This window comes from Cladophialophora bantiana (genome assembly GCF_000835475.1).
Source record: "Cladophialophora bantiana CBS 173.52 unplaced genomic scaffold supercont1.10, whole genome shotgun sequence".
In the NCBI taxonomy this organism is placed as follows: Eukaryota; Fungi; Ascomycota; class Eurotiomycetes; order Chaetothyriales; family Herpotrichiellaceae; genus Cladophialophora; species Cladophialophora bantiana.
Genome location: NW_015971584.1, coordinates 316,523 through 340,825, shown reverse-complemented (window position 1 = coordinate 340,825; position 24,303 = coordinate 316,523). Strand labels below are relative to the sequence as shown.

The following is a 24,303-nucleotide window of genomic DNA, read 5'->3' as shown; positions in this document are numbered from 1 at the left end:
GCAGGATCCAACTGCGGCAGCGCCTGGTTACTAGATCACGATCTAATGACCAATCGCCATATTGTCTTCGAGCTACGAAGTCTGTGAACTTATTTCTGTCAGAGATCGGCGCAGTTGATGGTGATGTTACTGGTCTTGCTCTCAACCGTCGGCTCGAATGACGTTGTAGACGTTGGTAAGGGTAAGGGAGCAGGGGTAGCTTTGATGGAAGGCTTGACTGTGTGCGATCTTCACGTCCTTCGAGTCAGCAACTTGAATGATTGCCAGCGAGTCGCTTGGGACACTTGAATTTGGTAAGTTTTCCCACCCCGCATCTCAATAAGCTGTGCTATGTCTATAGCCCAGGCGGAGAAGGCCCGAAGTGACGATGATGCCATTGGACACCACCATGAAGCGAGCTCAGCGGCGAGGAGCCACAATCAGGCTTTGCGACTAGAGCTTTGGTTGCATTCGAGTGATGCATGGATACGAGGGAAAAGAAGGGATGGTAAGAAAAGGATCAACGGAGTGCAGGAAGAAGAGGGTTTGGGGAGTTGCATTACTGTGCTTTTATGTGCCGGGGAATGAGGAGCGAGGGGCTGTCAATCGAATGATAGTAGGGGAGAATTGCCGACAATTTCTGAACGTCAATTGATGGCATTTTATCAACACACAGCAGTTTGCTGGTGTCGGCTAAGTTGGACGACAAATCGGTGCCAATGCACACGGCCAGGCCCAGCCCCAGTCGCCGCATCCAAAGAGGAAAGCTGTCACGTGAACCCTGTCACTTGGCCCTTCGACGACACAGGCAATGTGAAGTGAATTTGCCGCACGGCCCAACGTTGTCAATGGACTCTGCCGAGAGAGGCTTGAGAAATGACAGCGGCATTGCTGCGGCTACTGAATGAGTGGAAGCGCTGAGTGATGTTACGGCCTGCTATTGCACTTTGCCTACGTAAGGCCAGTCTGGGAGCTGTTGAGCACCAAACTTGCTGCCGACAAGACAAGTCAAGTCACGGCAGGCGATATCAGTGAGCAGCGGCTATATGCAGCGATGAAGATGAGATGAGAATGGGGATTCTATTCCATGGCCCTGGTCATCGACTTGATTGGTATATCTCTCTGGATGGGACTCGATATGGCGATACGGCGATATGGCGATTGAACTCCTGCTCTTCTCCTCTAGCAGGCAGATGAGGCAAAAACAGCACGCAGCTTCAAGCAAAGAACCTTGAGAATGGATTGTGTCAGACCGATTCTCTGTTCTATGCTTCAAACTCCAGCGCGCGCCTTCCTCGCATGCATTTGTTGAGGCTCGACGATGCGTTCTTGCTCCCTCAACAAATCAATTCGCGGGTAGTGTGACGTGTCTCCCTCCTTCTATCTGCCTCCATCTCACTGTGCTTCTCAACCTCTTCAATATTTCTTCTCTAATTCTCCTTCTCACTTGGACCGTCACCTTCACTCATCTTCTTCGTCCTCTCTCCTCTCTCTAGACGTGCCAGGAGCAAACATCTCGCCCCTTGCTTCATCTCGTTCCAATTCCATTTTCAGCCTCACCTCAGTGCTCTGACTTTCCAATCCATCGTCTCATCATGTGGCTGTACGCTCTATTTCTCCTGGCCATGGCCCTTCAGAGTCTCTCAGACATGGTTCCACTGTCATCTATGCAGTCAACGCGGGACTCTTCCAATTGTACGCTCACCTACATTGCTTCTCAGCCTCCTCAGCTTGGTCCCACCAGCACTGTCTACCAGGCAATCATGACAACCTTCCGATATGTGAGTCACTCTTGTTCTGATGTTTCCCTATATACTGACAAGAGCAGGCTGTGGACTGTAGTATCTGCACCGTCACAAATGTCCCAAGTGTTGATGTTCAGGTGAGGTTTAGCTCATTGTCCACGTTGACCGATGCTAACTTTTGCAGGGTCCCTTCACTACCAGATCTACCAGCTCAATGCTTACCGTCACCGAGATCCAATGCATCCCTGAAGGTACAGCCAGCACCAGAATGCACCATGCTGCCCACGACAATACTGCTGCCCCCTCCCCTAAGACTGCCAGCTGGAACGAAATGGAAGACCTGAAGAAGTCACATATCAACCGTCGCTCTGACCAAGCCACATCAGCTGCCCTGGCAGATCTAGCAAGCAGCTTTGCCAATGCTCTGCCTCCGGATGTTTCCCTGCTCTCCGGTGGCCTGAGGGACGAGTTCACCGACATTGCATCCGCCATGTTTGCGTTGAGCATCTGCGACTCCGGCATGGACCTGCATGCGGCCTGTGACCAGCTGAACACTGATCTGGTTGCATACCAACTGTACCAGTCATGGTATGCCCCCAACAATGTCAAGTCTATCGTCTGCTTCTGTGCCTCTTACGGCTATGACTTTGATACCAGCCGTCAGCAGCTGTACGCAAGCCTTTATGCTGCTCTCATCGGCATTCTTGCTGCTGCTGATATCACCACTGACCGAGGTCAAATTTGTGACACTCTCAGCCTCTTCAATCGGACGGGTCCTTCCTTGGGTATCGACACCTCACAGTATCACACCCTTGTCTGCAGCAGTATCCCTACTCCCACTCCCACTACACCTCTCTGGTACGGAACAACTCCAATTGTTCCATATGTCACCAACAATATGACCACCTGGGGCACTCCAACTTCCTGGGCTCCCAATACTACTATTTCAGGAACCGGCCTGCCAGGCTGGAATGGGACAAACAACAGCACCACCTGGGGACCGCCCGTTTCTTACACTGGCACCATCGGCAGTGACTGGTCCGTCACCGTCAACACTCAAACCAATTGGACTGAGACCCAACCCACAGGAACAGGTGCAGCGTCTGATACCGTAGAATCCAACGGCACCTTTATTGCTGCTCGTACACCACCGAGGGCCAATGCCATGCCATTCTACCCTGCCACCACCACCACCACCCCAGCACCACACCCTGGTCTTTTCAAGCGATACTAGATACACAGCACAGGCTGTAATGATTGTATCAAAGGGAGGCAAATGGGGGTATGATACGCGACCACGTTAGGAACGGACACGAAGCAACGAAAGATGGACTGAGACGAGATGAAATTGTGTCACTGAGAAGAGCAGAAACAACTGAAAACATTGTATGATAGAGCTTTCCAACGGAAAATGCGCTGTACAGATCATAGAACTCAGTATGCTAGTGTTGATAATGTAAGAATACAGATCTCGTTGTCAATGTCCCGGTTCCTGAATTCTTCATGCACAATCGCTTTTACCTGTTCAACCAAATTGAAATGTTTTTCCAGACGGTCATGGTCTGAGGAGAGCCAGAACTCCGCTCCAGACGACACAACTCTAGCTTCGCCAGCATTGAGGCTCACGCGGTATGTTCTTGATCTACAAGCTTGCTAGGTTATAGAGTGCGAAATGTTGAATGCTGACGGTAAGAGAAGGAGAAGGAGAAGGAGAGGCGCTGCCCACCAGCGAGAGGCGCGGGACGGAGGCGCGGAAGAATATGCATTCTAGAAAAAATGGACGTCAAATAGAAGTGGGGAGGGACGAGGGCGAGAGACAGAGAAGAGAGAGCAAAGGCAACGGTGGGTGCGGATGTTTTGGTCTGGGACTTGGTTGTGGTAATGAAATGATTCTTTCCGAACTTTTTCTCGAGTCGTGTCTATCTGTCGTCCCCCATTCTACTCGTTTCATTTAATGCATTCCATTCATGCTATCCGTCGAGATCATCGTCCATCATAACCCATTGCCTCATGCACAACCACCATTGGCGGTCCCCCAGTCCCATGCTCCTTGCCCTGGTTGCACCCTCTTGCACACGGAAGGAACACAAGGGAGGGAAAAATACACAGAGGCGATTAGCCTAATCAATTGAAAAGGACCTCGAAGAAAAATGTCATGACTACATGACGATCAGGAACAATTGACTTCATCAACACAACACCAGACACCGACGCTAGAACGCTGACAGGGAACAATGATATGCGGGAGTGTTGGTGCAGGGTATGGCGGAGATGAGGGAAAAATGACACGGAAAACTGGACCGTGACATCGACCACATAGCGCCTTGCAGAGACAAGTGTTCGAATCATGCGGCACGTTGTGGCAATAAGTGTCCCCGATCGGTCAACGAAGCTCATAGATGGGTGCCATATATCCAAATCCACCCGGAAATATGAGAAGCATCGTTTTCGTTGACCAGATAGATGAGAAGTGATGAGGGATGACATCTTCTCGGGGCTAGACAAACTTCCATCGGCATCCGAAGATCCGAGAAAAGGCTGACCACCAAATCTGGCCACGAGGCTCGGAACACGAAGACAGTGGCCACCTTTCACTTTTTCTCTCACCTCGGCTCTTAGAATAGAGCGAGAAGCCGCAGTCGATTGCCACAATGAGCTGATGCTTATATAGTTCGCTTCCTGCAGGATCTGTCCGAGAAAGATTACATCGGTAAGACGACACTCCTCCTAGGTTGTCTCTGGATGATTGGATCTTCGGGATGAAGCGAACTCATCGAACTGAAAGGACCGACGCCATTCCTGTCTTGGAAGACTCGGTTCAAGTTCATTGCAGCTTTGGTATACAAGACGTCGATGGCCCTTTGGTCACGGAACGGGTTGGGCGACTTGTCCCAAGCATGAGGCACCCGAGGGATCGTCTTGTGGTCGATTCGCTTGCCCAGTGCGTCTAGCCGTTCGGCAAACAACTGTCCTTCACGCAAGAGCATGTCCCATTCGCAAAGCCACATCTGGATATCGCGTGGCAGGCCCTCACGGATCATTTCGTCGGGCGCCAGAGCCGGAGATGCGTAAGGGCTACAGTGATCACCGTGCATGTCCGGAGCAGGCAGGTAGGAAAAGTCAAACAAGTCGGTGAAGGTCTTGGAGAGACATTTCTTGGGATTGAGAGATTCCCGGATCTTGCGTGACCGGGACATAGTCCAGTCCAACAGCGGATACCAAGCGATGATGGAGCGGATTTGGAGAGGGGTTCCTGTCTTCTGGCGCACCAAATTCGACGTGGACAGGACTGAGCCCGAGGGTACGGGTGTGAGGAAATTGTGAGATTCGTGGTGATGATCGTCGTGGTCAGTCATGTAGGTCCCGTACGTGTCGGTAGTATCGGCGCTGTGCGCGGTCACGGGTCTGGAACGGGTCTTCTCCAGCCCGTTCAACTTTCGATGATATGCCAGGCGTAAAGGAGCTGAGAAGGCCAGATTTGCGCCCGCAGAGAACCCGGAAAGAGCGATGTTTGTTTGGTCAATATGGAGTTCCTCGGCGTTTTCGGCAATGAAGACGAGTGCTTCAACACAATCGTCCACGGGCGTGGGAAAGGGATGTTCAGGAGCACGTCGATAGTTGACGCTGACGAAGATACAGTTCGTGTGCTGAAGGACAACCCGCGCCCAATACTGGTCGTCTTGAGCATCACCCAAGCAAAACCCGCCACCATGGAAGTTGACGACCGCAGGGAACCGGTAGAGGGGATCCCTTTGAAGGATCTCATCGTATGTCGGGGGAAGATAGAAATAGAGCTCGATCGGGTCGGTCTCTGTCTCGATGCCCCATTTGAAGGCCGGTTTTGCGGGACGAGGCCAGGCCCAGCTATGAAACAACATGCCCAGCATTTCCAGCGCTCGCCACCACTTTGCCTTGATTTTCAGCCATTTCCTAGATGGGATATCCTTCGCAGACAGATGGTGGGACATGGATCGAGGTCTCATGGAAAACTGGCGTTCCTCCTCTTCATTGGAAAAAGTATTGGAAAACACTTCGCCGAGCATGTGCCCCGGAGGCTCGAGTGCGTGGCCATTTTCGGCTCTGCTGGCGTCGGTGAAGGCGATGGCAGGGTTCTTGGGCGATGCAAAGTCCTGGGCGTCAATGCTGGCAGCTGCAGGCTGTTGTTCAGGATCTGGTTCTGACTCGGCATGAGGTTTGGTTTCGCTCATCTGGATCTCTTCACCTGGTGGCGTCATGTTGAGGTGGGAGGGCGAGGGCGTCCGAGGCATGGTGGCGAGGTAAGCACGGAACAGTTTTATCGAAGAAGACGACCATCGAAGAGCAAGAGAGGAGCTCGAGGATAATGTAGATGACCGATCTTGCACTCTATCAAATATTGGACCGGGAAAATTCAAAAAGGGCTCATTGATAATGAGAGCGTCAGAAAGAGCGCAGCGGACTCGCAACTACGAGGGCCGCGCAGTAATGTTAGGCCGGGTGACCTGAACAGCGTCCAAATCGCAACAAGCGCTGGCTGGGGCAGTTGATCCGTTTATCGCGGCTTGATTCGACCAGATGGTGGCAGGGCGTGTTGCGAGCGTGATTTGCACTGCGATAGAAGCACCAGAGAGGGCTGATGAATGCTGGAACAGGCGTCTTGTTGCGAATCTAGAAGGTTTCATTCACGTCGCTGGGCCAATCTGCTTATCGGGGGTTCTCTATGACGCGTGGTGCCCAGTGTGGCTGTGGGCTGAGAACTGTGTGGGCCCAGGCTTGTTACAGAAGTCTGGAACCCCGAAACGTCCTGGTTGTGCGTGGCCCTGGGCGACACCATGCAGGGGATCGTGGGCCCTGGAGCACCTGAAGCACCACTGGAGAGGTGCCCGGGAAAATCCCAGGCGAATCATGAAGAGGTCCTGGGGCCTAGGCAAGACGCTTAGACGATCCGAGGCGAGCAAAACCTTCCCTCGACCAAAATTGCCTCAACGACAATTCATTGACGAGGTACATCTCTTGCACAAGTACAAAAGACTCCGTTCTCCCTCCATTTTCCTTCATATTACCGGTCTCCAGGACGACCAGACGGGCCCTTCCACCTCCTCATGTACGCAGCACATCTTTCGACACCAAAACTTCCCATACCTAGTGCTCCGGCAAGGCTGTACAGGTCCCTCTTCCTCCACTCCGTCAGCTTTGGGCGCCAGATGTGGTGCATCTTTCGTATCCGTGTGAGTACTTGTTATGCTTTCCGTCCTGTGCATGGATGCACAACCCATTAAGATGCCCCTTTTCTTGATATGGGTCCTCAACAGTGGTTCTTGAAGACTGACCCATCAGCCCGTCAGCCTGTTGCTTGCCCCCTTTTATAGCTTCGGCCACCTCGTTTTGCAGGCCTCGTGCGTCCTGGAACCGAGTAAGCCGGTTGCCATGCCCGCGTGATAGAGTAAGAGTTGCGAGAAGATCGGTCAACAAACGCCACACATGATTTTAAGGTCAACAAGCTAGAGAGTAAAGCTTTCTTGTCCCGTCTGTTCAGCTCTTCGCCATATGTGGTGCGACTTGCGAGGAACCAGGTTTTTTATGTTCTTCGTGCGAGACACACCTTTCACATATATGGAACCTGCCCGTCTCAGCTGCGCTGCCCCTCTTCTCTCTGTTGTTGTTGTTGCTGCTACTGCTGCTGCTCCCCTTTCCGATGTTAGGCCAGCTCAGACTCACATAAGGGTCCCATCCCTAGGGTCTTCGGCACCTCAGTACGAGTAATCATCAGGGGCCAGTCCTAGGCTCCATGAAAACAAACATTCGAGGGGCTCAAAGAACGGCCCCGCGTGATCGGAGCCGGGACAGAAACAGGAAGTTCGTCAAGTCCACCGTGGTCGCCGGTTGGGAGGAATCCACTCGCCCACCCTGTGGCCCAAACAACACAACGGCCCAAAGAACGTTTTTCTGTCATCAGTCACGCCAAAAGGGGATTGAAGACTCGAGACGGACTTACCTCAGCAAGAACCGAAAGCAGAAAATGGCTGGCCGACCGCGAAACGTTGTCGAGAGCGTCCCTTGATGACAAGCAAACGCTAATGCTGGAATGATTGGGTGGACGACAACCCCGCCTTACTCATCATTGTTGTGTACAGCTGATACAGCTGATACAGCCGACAACTTTGAAAAACCGCCGGCCTCACGGTGAGAGAGAAGCAGCGCCGGTGGATGGACGGCTTGATGGATAGTGGATGGCACCCAGATGGCACAATACCCACCGAGACGACGACTGCGAAAACAAGACGCCGAAGAAGGAGGTAAGAAGAACAGCCTCTGACGCAGTGGCCCCCTCTGCCCCCCTCTGTGGTTCCCTGCAGTTCCCTGCAGCCTTTGACTGCCGGCCAACAAGGTTCCGGTCCTGCCGCTCAGCATCTTCTTGCCTGCCTCGTCCTGCCACTCTTGATCTTTTGCGACTCCCCTGCTTCTGCTGCTGCTAAAGGTTGTTTGCTCGCAAATTCCCCAATTGTTTGTGCTTATCACTGTGGCAAGCAAGCAAGCAAGCAGCCTACGCCCGAAGCGAATCCTACAGTTCTCGACCAACTCTTCCTAATCTTATCGCATCTGGCATACATTGCCCTTTTCCCCCTCCCTCCCTCCCTCCATCCCTCCTCGCTCCTCCCGCCGCCCCTCCCGCCGCATGCCAACCTCCCTCCTCGCTCCCTCTGGCGGAAAACGACAATCGGTGAAACTCCTCCCAAACCGAGCGTCGACGTTGAAAACTCTTCTCCCGAGTAAACTGCACATCGCCGCAGTTGTCTCATCGTCGCTCAGTCAATCCCGCTGTGCCCGCAGTTTGGAGTGACGTGCGCGCAACAGCAAACCCACCCACCAGGCGCAGTTCCAGGACTGCTCACTCAGGGTCAACGTAATCAAGACTCCATTTCAAGAGCCTTGTCCCCCTCCCCCAAAACCAGGTTGGCCCAGTCCATCCCAAAATAATCTCGGGGCGCAAAAATCAGCCGGGCAGTTACCAAAAACATCTGGACTTCATTTGCAAGATCTTCCTCCCCGGTGGTAACCAAAACGAAGGCTTCCACCCTTCGCCGCCATCATGTCGGTCCTTCGCAAACTCTCCAAACATGTGCACGCCAATGGCAGCGAAACTCCCAAAGATAAGACCGAGGGCCATATGTCCCCCCTTTCCTCTCAAAGCCCGGGTCCTCACCGTCGATCCCTTGCTCAGTTCCTCCATTTGGGCGATAAGTCGGACTACACCTCCAGCGATAATGAGTCCGAGATGAGCGACTTTGACAGCGATAGCTTGAGCAAGAACGCGCAAAAGAGAGCCTTGGCAAAACAAAGAAAACACGAACACCGTTCAAAGCTCAGTCTTGACAACCGTGACGACTCGGAGGAGCGCATCAAGAAAAGATTGGAAGAGGCTGCCAAAACCGAGACGGAAGATATGAAAGCACGGTACGGCGAGCTTCCGTTGATGCAATCCACAACCAGTCACACTCAACATCGGCTCGACCTAAGCACAGTAACCGAAGAGATGGCCGACCAAGAAGTCATCTTTCGCTGCAGATTGCACCATGTCCGGAACATGGGTGCTAAACTGGTTTTCCTGATCTTCCGACAACAAATCTCCACCATCCAAGGTGTCCTTGTTGAGGAACCTGGCAAGGTCTCGGCCATCATGATTCATTGGGCCGAGCATCTGCGCACTGGCAATATCATGCTTGTGAAAGGCGTGCTTCAGAAGCCGCAGATACCCGTCAAGTCTGCTTCCATCCACAACGTAGAAGTCAAGGTGACCGGCTTGCACATCATCGTCAAACGGGCAGAGCCCGTCCCTTTCTCGGTCCAGGAGGCTGAGTTGACCATTCTCGACGATGACCAAAAGGTCGACGGCCGCCAGAGTCAGATTCCTGACCGTGTGAGACTGGCCAACCGGATTATGGATTTGCGAACTGCCACCTCGCAGTCCATCTTCCGTATTCAGGCCGCCGTGGGAAATCTTTTTAGAACCTCCCTGGACGAACAAGGGTTTGTGGAAATCCACACACCAAAACTTCAAGGGGCGGCGACCGAGTCTGGTGCCTCGGTGTTCAAGGTCAACTATTTTGGACGTCCTGCCTTCCTTGCCCAGTCTCCTCAGTTGGCTAAACAAATGGCCATAGCATCGGATTTTGAGCGCGTCTACGAAATTGGTGCTGTCTTCAGAGCTGAAAATTCCAACACCCATCGTCATTTGACCGAGTACACTGGTCTCGATCTTGAGATGGCTATCGAGGAAAATTATCACGAGATGATGGACATCATTGATCATACCCTCAAAAGCATTTTCAAGGGCATCTACACCAAGTATCGCAAGGAAGTCGAGTTCGTCAAAGAGCAATTCCCGAGCGAAGACCTCGTGTGGCTGGATGAAACACCGAGAATCCCCTTCAAAGATGCCGTCCAGCTTCTCACCGACTCGGGTTGGTTGAATGAAGATGGCGAGCCCATCTCGCCTCTTGAAGATCTCGCCACCAGGGACGAGATCCGTCTCGGTGAGCTGATGAAGGAGAAGTACAAGACCGACTATTACATCTTGGACAAGTTCCCCAGATCTGCTCGTCCTTTCTACACCATGCCTGATCCAAATGATGACCGCTACACCAACTCCTTCGACGTCTTCGTCCGTGGACAAGAGATCATTTCTGGTGGTCAACGTATCCACGAGTCCAAGATGCTCGAAGACAATATGCGTCTGGTCGGCATCGATCCTGACGACATGGCCGATTACATGGAAGGCTTCAAATGGGGTGCTCCTCCCCACGCTGGATGCGGTGTCGGTCTCGAACGTATTGTCATGCTTATTCTCAAGCTGGGCAACATTCGCCTCGCCTCGCTATTCCACAGAGATCCGAAGTCTTTCCCAGCCAAGCCGGCTGTTGAGAAACTGCGACACCCCGAAGCAGACACTTTGAACCCTGTCTGGAAACAAGAACGGGGGCGGGAAGTGGCAGTTCAAGACCGGAAGATGCCAGACCTTTTCGACCTCATTGCAAACTACGGTGACGCGACCTCGACATCTTGGGGTGACGAACGTTACCAGATCTGGCGTCATGCGGATACTGGTGCGGCCGTGTGCTATGTGCCCGAGGGCCACTACGCCATTCTTCCCGGCGACCCGCTCTGCCACCCAAGCCAATACTACCGCATCGTCGTCTCTTTTCTCCAGTGGTTGAAGAGAGAGACGCGTCTGAAGCCCCTGTGGCTATTGATCAGCCCGGAATTGGAGGAAGTCCTTGGCGAAAAGTTGGGTTGGAAAACTTTGTCCTGCGTTGCCGAAGAGCGTGTTGATCCCCACAAGAAAACCGCCGAGTCCGACCCCGAGGTTGCAAGGAAGATTCGCAAGGCTCAGAGTGATGGCGTCAAGATTACCGATCTTGATCCTAAAGAGCCCGTGCCTGAGAGTATCAAAGAACGTGCCAATGCCCGGGTCAAGGACTGGTTGGCAAACCGGAAGGGGACCCAGATCCATCTGTCGAACATCGATCTGTTTCGAGACGAGAAACATAGGCGCTACTTCATCGCCGAAGACAAAGACGGCGTCCTCTGCGGCATCGCGGTCATGTGTGAGATTGCCCCTCGCAAAGGCTGGCAGGCCAAGTACACCTTGGACTTCCCAGGAGCGCCATCCGGGACAATCGAATACATAACCACGCATGCGCTCAACGCCGCTGCCAACGCTGGTGTGAACAGTGTCACGTTTGGTGGCGGTGCGGCCACTCATTTGACTCCGGGCCATCATATGAGCGGTGCCAAGGTGAAGATGTTGCAGGCCACGTATGATGCCATTGTCAAACAATTCAACCTCGCCAGAAAGTCCGAATTCCGAGAGAAGATGGGTGCTGTGGCGGATCCTATCTGGATTGCTTATCCTCCACATGGTCTTGGTTCTAGAGGCATCAAAGCCATCATGCGGTAAGTATTCCGACCTCCCATTTTGCGCTGACATCAAATTGCGTGTTCAGCGAAACAAAGCTAATCAATCATGGCGAAATAGATTCTTCCAGGATGAGCCTTAGAACGGCGCCGGTTCTCCACGTATCAAAATCATATTCTGCAATCCGGTTATCTCGAGCTAAGAAATCAATAATGAGATGAATCAACGCTGTTCTCTTAGGCATGCCATGCTGCTGGTACATTGGTTGACGCAATCGCAAGCGAAGAATCCACTTTAGCTATGCTTTTCCAAGTACCTTTTGATTGCAGCATGCAGAACAAAGACGGTCGGGAGATTGGCAGCAAAGCGGAGGGAAGACAGACGAGTCTGGAGAGGTCTGATCTGTTGACGAATTTCGGAAGTTTGGAGCTCTTGATGGATCGAAATGTCATGCCTGTCATCTCTTGTTTTCCCCTAATGTCATTGGATGACGCTTTCAGATACCATCTAGCACAGCAAAGCAAGCACCTGGCATACCAACCCCCAACACAGCCCCGTACCAGTTCGGTAGAATAGATCGGCACATCTCGCACCTCTTGAAGAATGACGCTGGCGTTTACGTGACTGAGAATTAAGTCCGAGATCCCTTGAAACTCTTCTAGGCATTGATTTAGCAATATACTTAAAGCCTGTAGCGGCAATTATTTTCTGTAGTGATACCTACAGTCGCCGCGGGAATCAGTCCAGGCCGGTCAAGCTCCCTAGGCAGTTTTACATTGGTTTAGCTTGGTAGCCTAGGCGAATGGAGAGCAAGGTACACTTTGCCACGCCATGCATGGTGGATCGATCACGCCGCAGAGCTTCGAGTTCTGTACGTGTAGCGGTAGTGGTGTAGTTAGTGGCTGGGTAGGTAGACATTCAATATCGAGTCGCGGGCAGCTTGCGCCGTCAAGAGTACATACTACATAGGGTGTCTTGGACTATATGTGGCGTTGTCCTCGCTGCCGTACATACACCGCCCATCGCCGGCGCCCGCGGATTCTCCCCTCCCGCTCACATTGCCGCTGCTCATTGACATCGACCCCGTCATGTCATGCTATGCCACGCCTTGCCAAGTCAGAGAGAGAAAATCAGTCAGTGTTCTGTTTCGACGTTCAACGAGGAGAAGGTCGTCATCGTAATAATCGTCACTTGCTCTATGCAACTCAGCCGAACATATTTCATACTTTGCCAATCCCTGTCCCCTTCAGTGGTCTCTTCCTTCACGGTCCATATAGCAAGCAGGTAATCCTTCCCCTGGTCTCCCTCGCGCCCGAGTCACGTCGGGTCATGAAGTCTCTTTCATCCGTCCGCACACGCTACAGGTCCACCACTGATTTTCCATCCAGGTACCACATCGTCCACAGGTCCATCCCAAGGGGTTGCTCTGGGCCTTTTCCTTGGCGGCGGCCTCGAAGCGGGCGATGTTATCGGCGGCGCCGAGGCGGGGGGCAAGGACGGAGGGAGGATGCTTTGGACGAGCATTGTACGAGCGGGGGCCGGAGTGAGAAGATGTGGATGTCGCGGTAGTAGGTCTGAAGGAGCGAGGTAGAGAGGTCCTTGCTTGAGATTTCGGTCTGAGATACGAGCTGGCGGAGGGTGGTGGAGGGTGGGAGGTGGAAATGGCCTGCGAGTAGATGGCCGGTCGCTCGGTTTCGCAAGCCTCGCATTGCAGGTAGTTTATGGGGTTGATAAGGGTGCAGACTTCGCAGGTCCAGGTTTCTTCGTCTTGGGGCAGGTCTGACGCTGGATGGTCGAGAAGCGGAGCGGTGTTCAGTTTTGCTTTCGGTTTCGTCTCGGGCTCATATTCTTTGCCGGACGTGTTTGACCGTGCCCGCTGCTGCAGTTGTCGTTCGATCTGAAGTTGTTCCTCCCGCAGAGATCTCGTGTCAACCGGTGGGAAAATGCTGTTGCCCTTCTTGACGCCTCCTGTGGGATTCTCTTGACTGGGGGGGACATATCCCTCACCGAACAGCTGCGCCTCTTCTTCCTGGATCATATCAATGTATGCCTGCATCAACGCCGCCTCATCTTCGTCCGCCTTCTCGGCCTTGGTTGTGGTGACTTTTTGCTTTTTGATCGTCTCTTCCTGCATTATCTTCCGACCCATATCGGGCACGGCGCTGCCACAACCGCGATTGATGCGATTCCGTTTCTCTGCTGCAGCGGCGATGATCTCCCGAGCATTCTGACCTCGCAAGATCCCCTGGCCCCCCACTTTCCCTCCGCTGCCCTGTGAGAGGACGGATACCTGGCGACGTCTCTCCGCTGTTGCACGAGCTTGTCGTTGAAGCTCAGTTCTTGGTATCCGTTGGCCGCCCAACCGACTTCCCTTGCCGAGAAATCCCTCGCCGGTATAGCCTTTGCGGAGGAGGGTTTCGTGCTCATCGCGAAGTTTATCCCACAGGGCATTAAAGGCTTGATCATGCGGACCGTGAACAATATGACATAACTCATGTAGCATGGTATCCACAACACTCTCGAATGGCAAGAACTGGGTTTCATCTCCGGCGTAGCGCAAGCGGAGGTAGATCTTTTCGCCGCGGTTGATATTCAGACCCAACAGACCGTGATCGTCGGGGAAGAATTCGCAAAGTATCCCCACACGCCAATTGCGGACTCGCATGATGGGTTTTACTATAGAGGCAGTCTTCCTGAGGATGTGTAGGGCTTCATTTGCACGAGATTTCGCAGATATATGCTCAAATTGGTCGATCAGCGGGTCGAGTTCTGTTCTGCGTGCGTACGACATCTTGGGGTGGATATTGACGATTGTCGAAGGAATGGGAGATGAACGGAGCTAGAAATTCGGAAGCAGAGAGATGTAAAAAGTAACGCTCGTCAGGCCCGGCCAGAGTCCCCAAGTTGAACACCGCCACCGACACCCTTTGCTCGTCACAACGACCGAGTGAATGTGGACCAGATCGGTGGGCAAACGAGAACAAACGGAATTGAAATGCAGAAATGCAGCACGCTATCAGGTACGCCTCAAGACGCCTCCGGAATATGCCAGAAGAACACTATTTGGGGTTCACGTTGTGAGGAAGAGAAAGGATGGATTCGTAATGTATCTCAGCCTGATGGCCCAGCCGCTCTACACGTGATCCTCCACGTGACCCCATCATGGGGGCGTTCCTCTTCTGTGATTGGTCTACACCCGACTGCACTTCCCCGCGACCGCCGATGTACATGCTCGGTACTTGTTGCTGAAAGCCCTGTACTTCTTCAGCACTGTCAAGCTGTTCCCTCGTCACAGCACGAGCAACCTCACATACAACTTGATGACGGATGAATACAACTGTCTAACCCTAAGATGACGAGTGACGACCAGCAATTCCTAGACCTGGTGAGGACTCCTTAACACCCAGCATCACTTTTGCGTCGGGATCACTGACCCTCCCCTCAGCTTGCCTCCATCCCGCAAGACATGGCCCACTACGGCAGTCGCATAGCGGATTACGTCGACAAGCATGCAAATGCCATTGCCAACGACATCCGCGATGCCATCGACCGGGCAAGCTGGATTCCCGACTCCCTCCGGCCGCTGCGCCAACCAGGCGGGGGAGGGCAGGGCCAATTTTCAGCTCGTCCACCTCCCCCACCACAGGGTATCCTCCAAAAGACCACGGCCTGGGTTTCAAGGAATCGGACCGCGATTGCGATCATTGTGGCATTCGCGGGCACAACTTTATACCTGATCCACCGCAGGAAGAAAGCACACGCGAGAAAGAGACGAGCGAAGAAACTGCCTAATGGCGCTAAGAAGGAGATCGTTATACTCGCTGGCTCGACTTTCCATGACGCCTTGACGAGGTCGCTGGCTCTTGATCTTGAACGCAGAGGCTACGTGGTCTATATTACCGTCTCTTCGACCGAAGAAGATTCCCTCATACAACAAGAAGCAAAAGCCGACCTGCGCCCACTCTGGATTGATTTAACTTCTACGGTTCCTAACCCGGCGCTGGACGTACATCCGAATCTAGAATCCATCCGTGACCTTCTTACGAAGTCGTCTCGGTCTTCATCGCCCAGCAGGAGCTCGCACCGCTCAGGTTCTTCCATGGGGAACATGACATTGGCTGGTCTCATTGTCTTCCCCGGCTGCTCGGGCTACAGCGAAGGGCCACTCGCATTGATCCCTCCCTCAGACATAGTAGATACAATCAACACGCGCCTCGTCTCGCCTCTCTTGACAGTACAACAATTCCTCCCCCTTTTAGCAAACCACAGTCTCGATCCGAAGTCACCTTCGTCAATCATTGTTGCATACCCGTCCATCCCGCATAGTCTTTCCCCGCCACGCCAAATTCCAGAATGTCTCGTCGCATCATCCCTCTCAGCACTTGCAGCCTCACTGAGACGAGAAATCACCGCTGCCAACGCAAATATCACTGTCTCGGAACTAAAATTGGGTAATTTCGACATGGGCTCCGTCACTTCCTGGTCGAGAACGACACCAACTCAAACCACGCTCAACCCGGGCCCTTCATCAGCACTGACACACAGTAGCTCTCACTGGCACTCATCACAGCGCGCCGCTCACCAACGCAAGTCGCTCGGCCAAAGGAGTTTCATCCGCGGCTCCTCGGCGAGGGAGTTCCACAACGCGGTCTTCGACGCGCTCGCCCCGCCGCAAATATACAGACCATTTGGATATAGTTTCCTGGAATTCACCACAAACACAAGACCGAACGTCATCTTTGTCGGCAGTGGTGCCAGGATGTATGATTATGTAGGCAAGTTCATGCCCGGCGGATTGGTGGGGTTGATGATGGGATGGAATCGGAAGAAGACAGCCCCCCGGCCTGAAGAGGGAATATACAAGTCCATGAGATATGATGCGAGTGGTAGTGGGAGTGCAAGCGGAGCTGGGACCCCTGCTGGCGCTGGCAGCGCGTCTGTAGCTGGACACCCGCTTTCAGGCCCAGCTTCAACTTCGGCCTCCACCTCTGCTTCTGCCTCAGGATGGGGATTCCACTCGTTGGGTAGTGAGAGCGGGATATGGGAAAAGGTATGAATAATGACCATACACGATGGGTGCTATTCAATGTGCCGGGGGAAAGGGGTGGATTGGTGATGGTTTCGTTTCATGTCTTCGATCGTGGCACTAGGTTCTCCCCCTTTTGCATGTACGCACGCGAGGACTTCATGATCTATGTATATGTCTGTCATCCTCTATGGGAAGGGAGTGCGCTTCTGAGAGCCAGGAAGAAAGAAATGGTGAGACTTCTTCACTCACTCCTCAATCGGTCATCCATTCCCTTCTCAGATTTAGAATTTTGCATTCCAGTCCAATCACCCAGTTCAACTCGTTTCATTCCATGTAGAAAGGGAAAAGAACTACAACACCAGTCAAAAACGCATGAATGACTCCCGTACTCCTGACCACTGAGTACTTGGGACGCCTAGACTCCTGGGGCCGCCATCATCCTTGTCAATATCAATCCCAACGTCAATATGTTGCAAACGTTCGTACTCTCGTCCGTGTCGCATTCGACATCCCTACCGTCCATATCTCGCTATGCCCACTCCGTTGTTGTGAGGCTGGTTAACACCAAGCAGGTGTCCTATGCCCGTCTCCATTCCGGAAAATTGGGAATGTGTTACGCCCTCGGGGCATTGCCAGAGAATCCTCGTTTCCTCGTTCTGACTCTCTCCCCCATCCTCCTGTTGATACTTTGTGCCGGAGTTGGTGGGAAATGCCTTCAATTACAAATGATTGTTCCGGACAGGGCAGGATTCGAGACACTTACCCAAGACTTTCTTCGGTTCATTCACGCTCAAAGACTACAATCGAGATTCCATTCGTCCAATTCTGCCCAGATGTGTTGACACTCAGTCCGAAGCTGAACAACGTCTTCTTCCTTTCCCAGGATCGAAAGATGATGCTCAACTGCAGACAAAATTATCAGCACGTTCGACTCGGACTGGAAACCCTCCAGAGCCCCCTCGACAGCCAGCCGACAAAACTTCTCGCTTTCTTCAAAACGCCCCGTTTTAGAGTACAGCCATGCCAATCGCTCACATGCAGAGACTCCATAGGTATCACCCTTCTGCTTTCCAGCAGCAGCAACATTGCAGCTGAGTTGCTGCAGGATGAGACTCTCAGCCGCCGAGTAGTCTTCTTCTTCCATTAACACAAAGCTCATTTTATGCAGGAGTCTTCTGTGCATTGGAGTTGGAGGGGAAGGAATGGGTTGCATACCCTCATACAGACGTCGACACAAACGAGATCCCATATCAAGTTGCCCCACTATAAGCAAAAGATCAACTATGCCTAGCTGCATCTCCGTGCGAGTCTCGTCATCATACACAGTTTCCGCGTCATGCATCAAAAGTTCTGCATACCTAGCCGAGAAGGGAGCAAAATGCTGTTGTTCGATAGTGTCCAGTAATAGGGTCGCGAAATTTGCGATGGGGTGCAACATCCAGAGCGTCGCGTACGCCATTGAGGCAAAGAATTTCAAGACTGACTTTCCTACCCACCAGTACTCTCCTCCGTACTGTTAGTGAGCTCCGAAAGTGACGACTTCTTGCATCAGTTGGAATGCTTTTGATTGAAGGATGGCACGAAAGGCAAAGCAGCATTTATATATGACCTGAAACGCACGGGAGTCATCTCTTATAAAAAGCGAAAGCCCTGCCATAACGCCATAGAAGCCCTCATGAAGCTCCATAGTATATTTATACACAGTCGGGACTTGGTCCTAAGACTGACACCATGAATGGTACGTTTGGGCGTATTTCAGTAAGGACTCGACAGTCTGGGTCTCGCGGCGCAGTTGGAGCTGAATCCGCTCCGGTGAAGGTGTGCGCCTGAGTTCCTGAAGATGCTTTCGCTGGATTTTGCTGGAGTCCGGACAAGGTCGATGAGCGAGAATGACTCGTTTCCGCCTTTGCAGGACAGGGCGCCACAGTCTTTGCCGTTCAGCGTCAACGACAAAGGGCCTTGGGACTCTGATCGTGCTTCTGTCAGCGGTTTGATGGCGTCTATTTTCTGCGGTTGCGTGTAATTCTTCCGCAGTTCCCAGTCCCGCAGCCGTTTCTTTTACATTTGGACGCTATCAACGTTAGCCGTAGACCAGGTCAACTGCTTTCCCTGACTTAGGTGGCATCAAAACCATGCTGCTGCTTCATATTCTTTCTAACTTCTTCGAGGCTGAGCTGCCGATGCAGATACAAGTCTTGGATGATTGTTTTGAAGTGCTCCCACACGGTTGGCGGTAGAGCTGGTCTCCTCAGACGTACAGATAATGGAAGCGGTGTCTGCAGTTGGTATGAACTTGGAACAACATCGTCCAGAGGGTGTTGCCGGTCGATGGCGGAGTCCAGAGGTTCAGTGGATGGAGTTGCGGGATGCGCATCTGTAGCTCTGAAGACATCTTCAGAGATGCCAGAGTCAATGTACATGAGGACATCATCCTGAGAGTGCGAAGGCCCGTTCTCAGCCTGATGGTACCAATCGCTTGCAGTAGGTGATGGTAGTTTGTAAACATCCATTGTCAGGGAGATTGACAAACAATGTTGAACATCCCCAAGCCCAGGGGGCATAGTCGATATAAATAAACCAGCAGCGCGCCTCCAACAGAGTCCATTATGTTTGTTAGAACTTTTGCCAGTGTCGTTGCGGTGGAGAGCGAGGCTGCCAGCATGCCCCAATGAGCTGGCACAGTCTTGCATGACACAACACGGTGCCGCCAATTGGCAGCTGTATCCAACGCCACAAGAACTTTTGAAGCTCCAGGGAATCACCACCAATCGTTGACTGGCCTGAATCAGAACAACTTTTGCCGAAGAAAAATCTCCGAAGAGGATGCAACTTCACCTCACCACCAGCAACGAAGGATCAACTACAACTAGATACCACACATGTCCAGCCTCATCTGAAGCGCAGTTCGCACCACCAGACTCAGCCCACCAGCATCGAAAGATGCCAGAATCCCCCGACAGGCTCCAAGTGTGATCGCTTCTCCCCCGGCTTGTCCTCCAACGACCCCTCCCATCTGCTTCCACTGCTCTTCTCCCCATGTTCTTCCTAGCGAAGGGGCATTCCGCCTGCAGCTATTCACTGTGGCCATCCTAATATTCAATCCAGACGAGTCCCATGACTCCAGTCTACTGAAGGAAGAGGCCAAGGCCCCCCAGTGCAATGCGAGGCTATGACTGGCCTTTCGTTACTACGAGTGGATTCCAGTCAGCCGTGCTGTTTCAGGTCCCTCAATTCGGGCTTGGGACAAAGCCGCTTTTGAATTCCCCCCCGATTTCCAGACGCCAGGCTGTCAACTTGGGAATATCTCCAGGCCAGTGATGCAACGCTTCGAGACGGCTCACGACTAGCAATCTCGGCAGGGTTCGAGACATGGTCAGTCCGACATGGCTGGGGTGAAATCTGTGGCGATTGCAGCCCTTCAGATCTTCATATCTTCGGCTTTTCGCATCTACGGAGTGACAATGCATCATTCATATTCCTTCCTTGCCCAGACATTTCATTCCCTTGTGAGACGTGTCACCTGTTGGAGTTGAGGACGAAGGCATAAATACTGGTCGACAACTCAATCGGCCGTCGAAAATTAGTTGTTCATCCCCGACAGAGAGTTTTCCTCGACAAATTCGTGGCTCAGGCATCTGTCACAGTTGGTTTGGTGTGGCTCGAAGCAGGGAATCATGGCATCAAGTCATATGATTTCGCCGTTTGGCGCAAGTTTGACTGTAGGTGGCAAACAACTGCAAGCAATGGTCATGCAGCAGCAGGCACCGATGGCGGCTTTCTTCATCCACAGTTTAGACCATCCCCAGGGCCGAATATTTCATGTTGTCAAACCCGAGGATATCTCGTTCGCTCCGCCGGTGTTGATTAGACGACCTCCTTTACCAGAGCCCAGGCAGATCTCTTTGCAGATGGTGATACCATGTATCTTTTTTGTCCAATACCCCTGTCGGCAGAAATGTCGCAGTCTTGGGATCTGCATACACTATCAGTTTGTGGTCGGCTGTCGAACGTGTCCGGACGGATTGAGGTGTCCGATCTGCGTACAGCAAAATGTCGAACAGGTGAGTATCATCCCTTGCGGCTAATGAGAGATTCAGAGATTGACTAACCGGCTGATGTCTGGCGCAGGCTATTCAGGCAGGCCGCAAGTGTCCGCTCCATCAGAACCCAGCGCAGCCGAGTCCGATAAACAACCGGCCAGAAGACTTTCTGGCCACCGTCGCTCAAAGAGAGGTTTGCGACGAAGTCCTAAGGCGATCATTCACATGTCAATGGGACGATATCCCAGGGCTTCCGAAGAGGCGGCCGGAGCAAGGTGGTTGGGAGGTTGCACGCAGTGACTTCCACCGCGAAACCACCCCGAGGGACATGCGAGATTTGAGGATGTTGGAGTCTCTATACGAAGATGGCCTCAAGAGTGAAGAGAACCCATCCCAGACGAAGGGGAGCGGCGTTGCCGCAGGGTTCAATGGTCCGTTGGGTATTCAAGTCACAATGCCCCAAGGTTTCCTCGGCCAGCATATGTATAGTTAGTCCACGAGACAAGTCCCTGACCATGTAGCGAGGACCTGGTGGGAGATACACAGTCAAGCAAGATACCGGCCACGTAAACCCTGAAGGGTAGGCCTCTCTTTATCTATTCATTCGTCCATCTACTTGAAATACATGAGCTGAAAACACCTCCTTTCCAAGCAGTGCACTTTCGCTTGCGGCGAAGCGAAGAATAGGCCACCTGGACATTCAGATCACCACATACCGAGCCGTGGTGGAGAGTGGCTTTGCCAGAAATCATGGGACTGGCTAACCAACCGACGGATAGATCGACATCGAGAAAAGCCAAATACGAAACAAACACAGAGACATACTTAGCCACCCAGGCTCATATTTTTTGCTCATGTCCATGACCATAGCAGGACCAAAACTGGAATCATACACCTACTTACACGCCACGAGGCACGACTATAACGCTTGATGGACACAAATATCGACACGAATTCAACTTGATCACTCTCTGCCTGACGGCCTCCTCCATCTCCTCCTCGTCCTTGCAAGCTAGAGCTAGATCTGGAACTAGAACTAGAACCAGAACCAAAGCCAGAGTCGCATCCACCGCAGGCAAGTGGAAGCAGAAGAAGAGGAAGACGGAGAGACATCGTACCGCAGACAGCGTACCTTGATACCGCAGGCATGTACAAGGAGCCGAGCATCAATACACATGCCCCTGATCCAATTCCCATGATGCTCAGTTTTGAATACTCTACTGTTTTGATTCCTGGTTCTTGATGCTTGATACTCATTACCCAGCGTCACAATCCACAATCCTTGACGCTCAAATCTCGCTCCTTAACCCCCAACGCTCAAAGATCAGGACTCGACACTTGCCAGCGATTCTTGACGCTGGCTCGACACTCCATGCGCAACTCCCAGGATAGCTTTGCGGGCCGACTGGCCACGTCGTCTCGTCAAAGGGAATAGGTCATGTCAGATTTCCCCGAAGAGATGATAAGGGAAAACAAGGAAGAGAAAGGGAATTGGTGAAACAGAATAGAATGAGAGAAGACAAGAGAAGAGATGCATCCATCCAAATATGTATACGAGCGACCGAAAGATGGATGGGACCAGCGCAGGGACAGCAGAACAACAAGACCCGGTCTGGCCAACCTAGGATCGTTCATTCCTCATATATAGATGAGAAGATTGCAGATAGATCTCGTCCACTCACTCTATTCTACTCTCCTGTAGGCAGACAGACACACAGACATATGGCGGCAGAGCAGGTAGTCCATCCGTCCATGGACGTACGCCTTCCCCTGAGACAATACTACCAGCAATACATGCGAGTCCTTAGTTCCCTACAGTACAACGCCAATATCCTGCGGCTGCGGTACCTATCCATCCATCGAAAATCATCATTGTCCATGTTTCTCAAGGACGCTCACTCTCTTCCCCCAACACGCTACACATCATCTCCCACAGACGCTCCCAAGTGCCAACTCACAGCACTTGTCAGCACAGTGCTCTGGTACCGGGATAATTTGGCCCAAAACTCCTGTTAGCAGGGGACCTTGACAATCACTTCCTATTTTGTTGGCGATCGTCCTGTGCGAATTAATATTGCAGGACAACGGCGTGTCTCGGGTCACAAAGGTTAAATGGTCGTCATGGAGTCTCTCGTTTCACTATACCTAGGTAATCAAGACGGTCTGTCCATTGGTACCTGATAGACCACCACGTCGCTACAAGTCATGAGAGGGAGATCCACGCTCGTCGGCCGTCGGGGGCGCACCAAACAGCTGCTCCACGTCAGTGCGATCTTCAAAATTTGGCACGCTGTGCTTTTGTTGGCCCATATCGTGGCCGCCTCAGATTTCGGTCTGCAATGCGCCGGAGCAGCTATGTCATTGCACCGTTGAATTAGAGGACATTTTGTGGAGCTGTTCTGGGTTTGACGTCTTTCCGCCCCCTCGGTCGTTTTTGAAAACGGGATGGATTCACAACCCTAGAGCGCTACGGTCAAGAGTCCTGGAGGACGGGCCTGGATAGCAGCAGATGGGCCACTGGCTGCAATTTTTAGACGACCCTGCGCAGACTAGCCCGTGCAGTAGGGGTTCGCCGTTCGGCATCATGATGGAAGGGTGCTTCAACGGTCCACGGGTCGTGCGTGAGATTACATCGTTGCCAAGGAGGAGAAATCACGTAGTGATGTTCTGGTCCCCAATTGTGTCCACGGCAGGGCTCTGGAGCCTTGGGGACAGCCAACAGGGACAGTCTAGTTGACAGGAAAGGCCCCGAGCAGGATAGTTATCAACCACCAGATACGAGAGAGCGAGAGGGGGACTGCAGACCGAGGTGGGCGTCGGTGGGCAGCGGTGGACGGCTCGTCGATGGTTGGCAGCGAGGTTGCCTCGGGTGGTCTGTGCTTTCGGAACATGATGAGATGGAGGGTGAGTGGAGGCGGCTCGGAGGTCACAGGTCCAGCAATCAGAGACGCCGCACTGCGCCACTGACGCCAATGGCTCAAGCTAAATGACCCACTTGGAGGCTTGCGACCGATGTCAGTGATACCGCGGGGTTCGGGCGGTTGGGTTGGACGAGCAGGTGCTGTGCAATGCGCAACAAGCACGAGACATCCCATCCCATCTGAAGTCAGAGGTGAGACAGGTGCGAACAAGGTGATGTGGATTTGGCAGTGACGACAGCAAACTTTGGTCGATGAGGGTGTCGAGCCACAACCGCAGTCAATTGACGTCGAAACAGACTTGGGCTGCAATGATGTCATGGCCCTGTCACCAGCGCCAAAGCAGCCTGCGCAGCCTCCACGTGACACGACCGTGGCGTGGACGCAACGGCAACGAGAGGGTTTCAGCTCCAGCGACCGAAACTGGTGCGATTGTCAAGGGCAGGAATCCGCCACAGCAATCTAATGCAAAGGCAGGGTCAGTGTGCAAAACCCAAAAAAACATCCTGCTGTGTGAGATAGCGTCTTCTGCATTGGATTTCTAGCTTCCCAGTGCTGTTGGCTTGCTTCTGTCTCGCTAGCCCCAACTCATTCCGAGTAGTGTGCAGGCCTGCATATGCACACAGATGCGCCGACAAGTCCAAGAAGTCCAAGTCCGCATTGCACACCGCTTGCAGGCGCCCCCCCCCCCCCCCCC

At 52.7% G+C, this 24,303-nt stretch overlaps 8 protein-coding genes across 8 annotated transcripts; 4 read left to right on the top strand and 4 right to left on the bottom strand.

The window, feature by feature from the left end:
* Positions 1-1,604: 1,604 nt before the first annotated feature.
* On the top strand, positions 1,605-2,958 carry Z519_07035 (uncharacterized protein; the record flags this gene model as incomplete). The annotated part of the gene is made up of 3 exons (XM_016764772.1): positions 1,605-1,760; positions 1,808-1,861; positions 1,909-2,958. 3 exons carry the CDS (start codon positions 1,605-1,607, stop codon positions 2,956-2,958), a joined length of 1,260 nt encoding a protein of 419 aa, XP_016618722.1.
* Positions 2,959-4,426: 1,468 nt separating this feature from the next.
* On the bottom strand, positions 4,427-5,992 carry Z519_07034 (uncharacterized protein; the record flags this gene model as incomplete). Its single annotated transcript, XM_016764771.1, has 1 exon — positions 4,427-5,992. One exon carries the CDS (start codon positions 5,990-5,992, stop codon positions 4,427-4,429), a length of 1,566 nt encoding a protein of 521 aa, XP_016618721.1.
* Positions 5,993-8,793: 2,801 nt separating this feature from the next.
* Positions 8,794-11,661, top strand: Z519_07033 (aspartate-tRNA(Asn) ligase; the record flags this gene model as incomplete). Its single annotated transcript, XM_016764770.1, has 1 exon — positions 8,794-11,661. One exon carries the CDS (start codon positions 8,794-8,796, stop codon positions 11,659-11,661), a length of 2,868 nt encoding a protein of 955 aa, XP_016618720.1.
* A 1,285-nt stretch (positions 11,662-12,946) lies between these two features.
* Z519_07032 (uncharacterized protein) lies at positions 12,947-14,410 on the bottom strand (the record flags this gene model as incomplete). The annotated part of the gene is made up of 1 exon (XM_016764769.1): positions 12,947-14,410. One exon carries the CDS (start codon positions 14,408-14,410, stop codon positions 12,947-12,949), a length of 1,464 nt encoding a protein of 487 aa, XP_016618719.1.
* A 561-nt stretch (positions 14,411-14,971) lies between these two features.
* Z519_07031 (uncharacterized protein) lies at positions 14,972-16,675 on the top strand (the record flags this gene model as incomplete). Its single annotated transcript, XM_016764768.1, has 2 exons — positions 14,972-15,004; positions 15,065-16,675. 2 exons carry the CDS (start codon positions 14,972-14,974, stop codon positions 16,673-16,675), a joined length of 1,644 nt encoding a protein of 547 aa, XP_016618718.1.
* Positions 16,676-17,438: 763 nt separating this feature from the next.
* Z519_07030 (uncharacterized protein) lies at positions 17,439-18,107 on the bottom strand (the record flags this gene model as incomplete). The annotated part of the gene is made up of 1 exon (XM_016764767.1): positions 17,439-18,107. The coding sequence occupies one exon, from the start codon at positions 18,105-18,107 to the stop codon at positions 17,439-17,441; it is 669 nt and encodes a 222-aa protein (XP_016618717.1).
* A 655-nt stretch (positions 18,108-18,762) lies between these two features.
* Positions 18,763-19,158, bottom strand: Z519_07029 (uncharacterized protein; the record flags this gene model as incomplete). Its single annotated transcript, XM_016764766.1, has 1 exon — positions 18,763-19,158. One exon carries the CDS (start codon positions 19,156-19,158, stop codon positions 18,763-18,765), a length of 396 nt encoding a protein of 131 aa, XP_016618716.1.
* Positions 19,159-20,322: 1,164 nt separating this feature from the next.
* On the top strand, positions 20,323-21,181 carry Z519_07028 (uncharacterized protein; the record flags this gene model as incomplete). The annotated part of the gene is made up of 2 exons (XM_016764765.1): positions 20,323-20,709; positions 20,777-21,181. 2 exons carry the CDS (start codon positions 20,323-20,325, stop codon positions 21,179-21,181), a joined length of 792 nt encoding a protein of 263 aa, XP_016618715.1.
* Between the last annotated feature and the right edge of the window lie 3,122 nt (positions 21,182-24,303).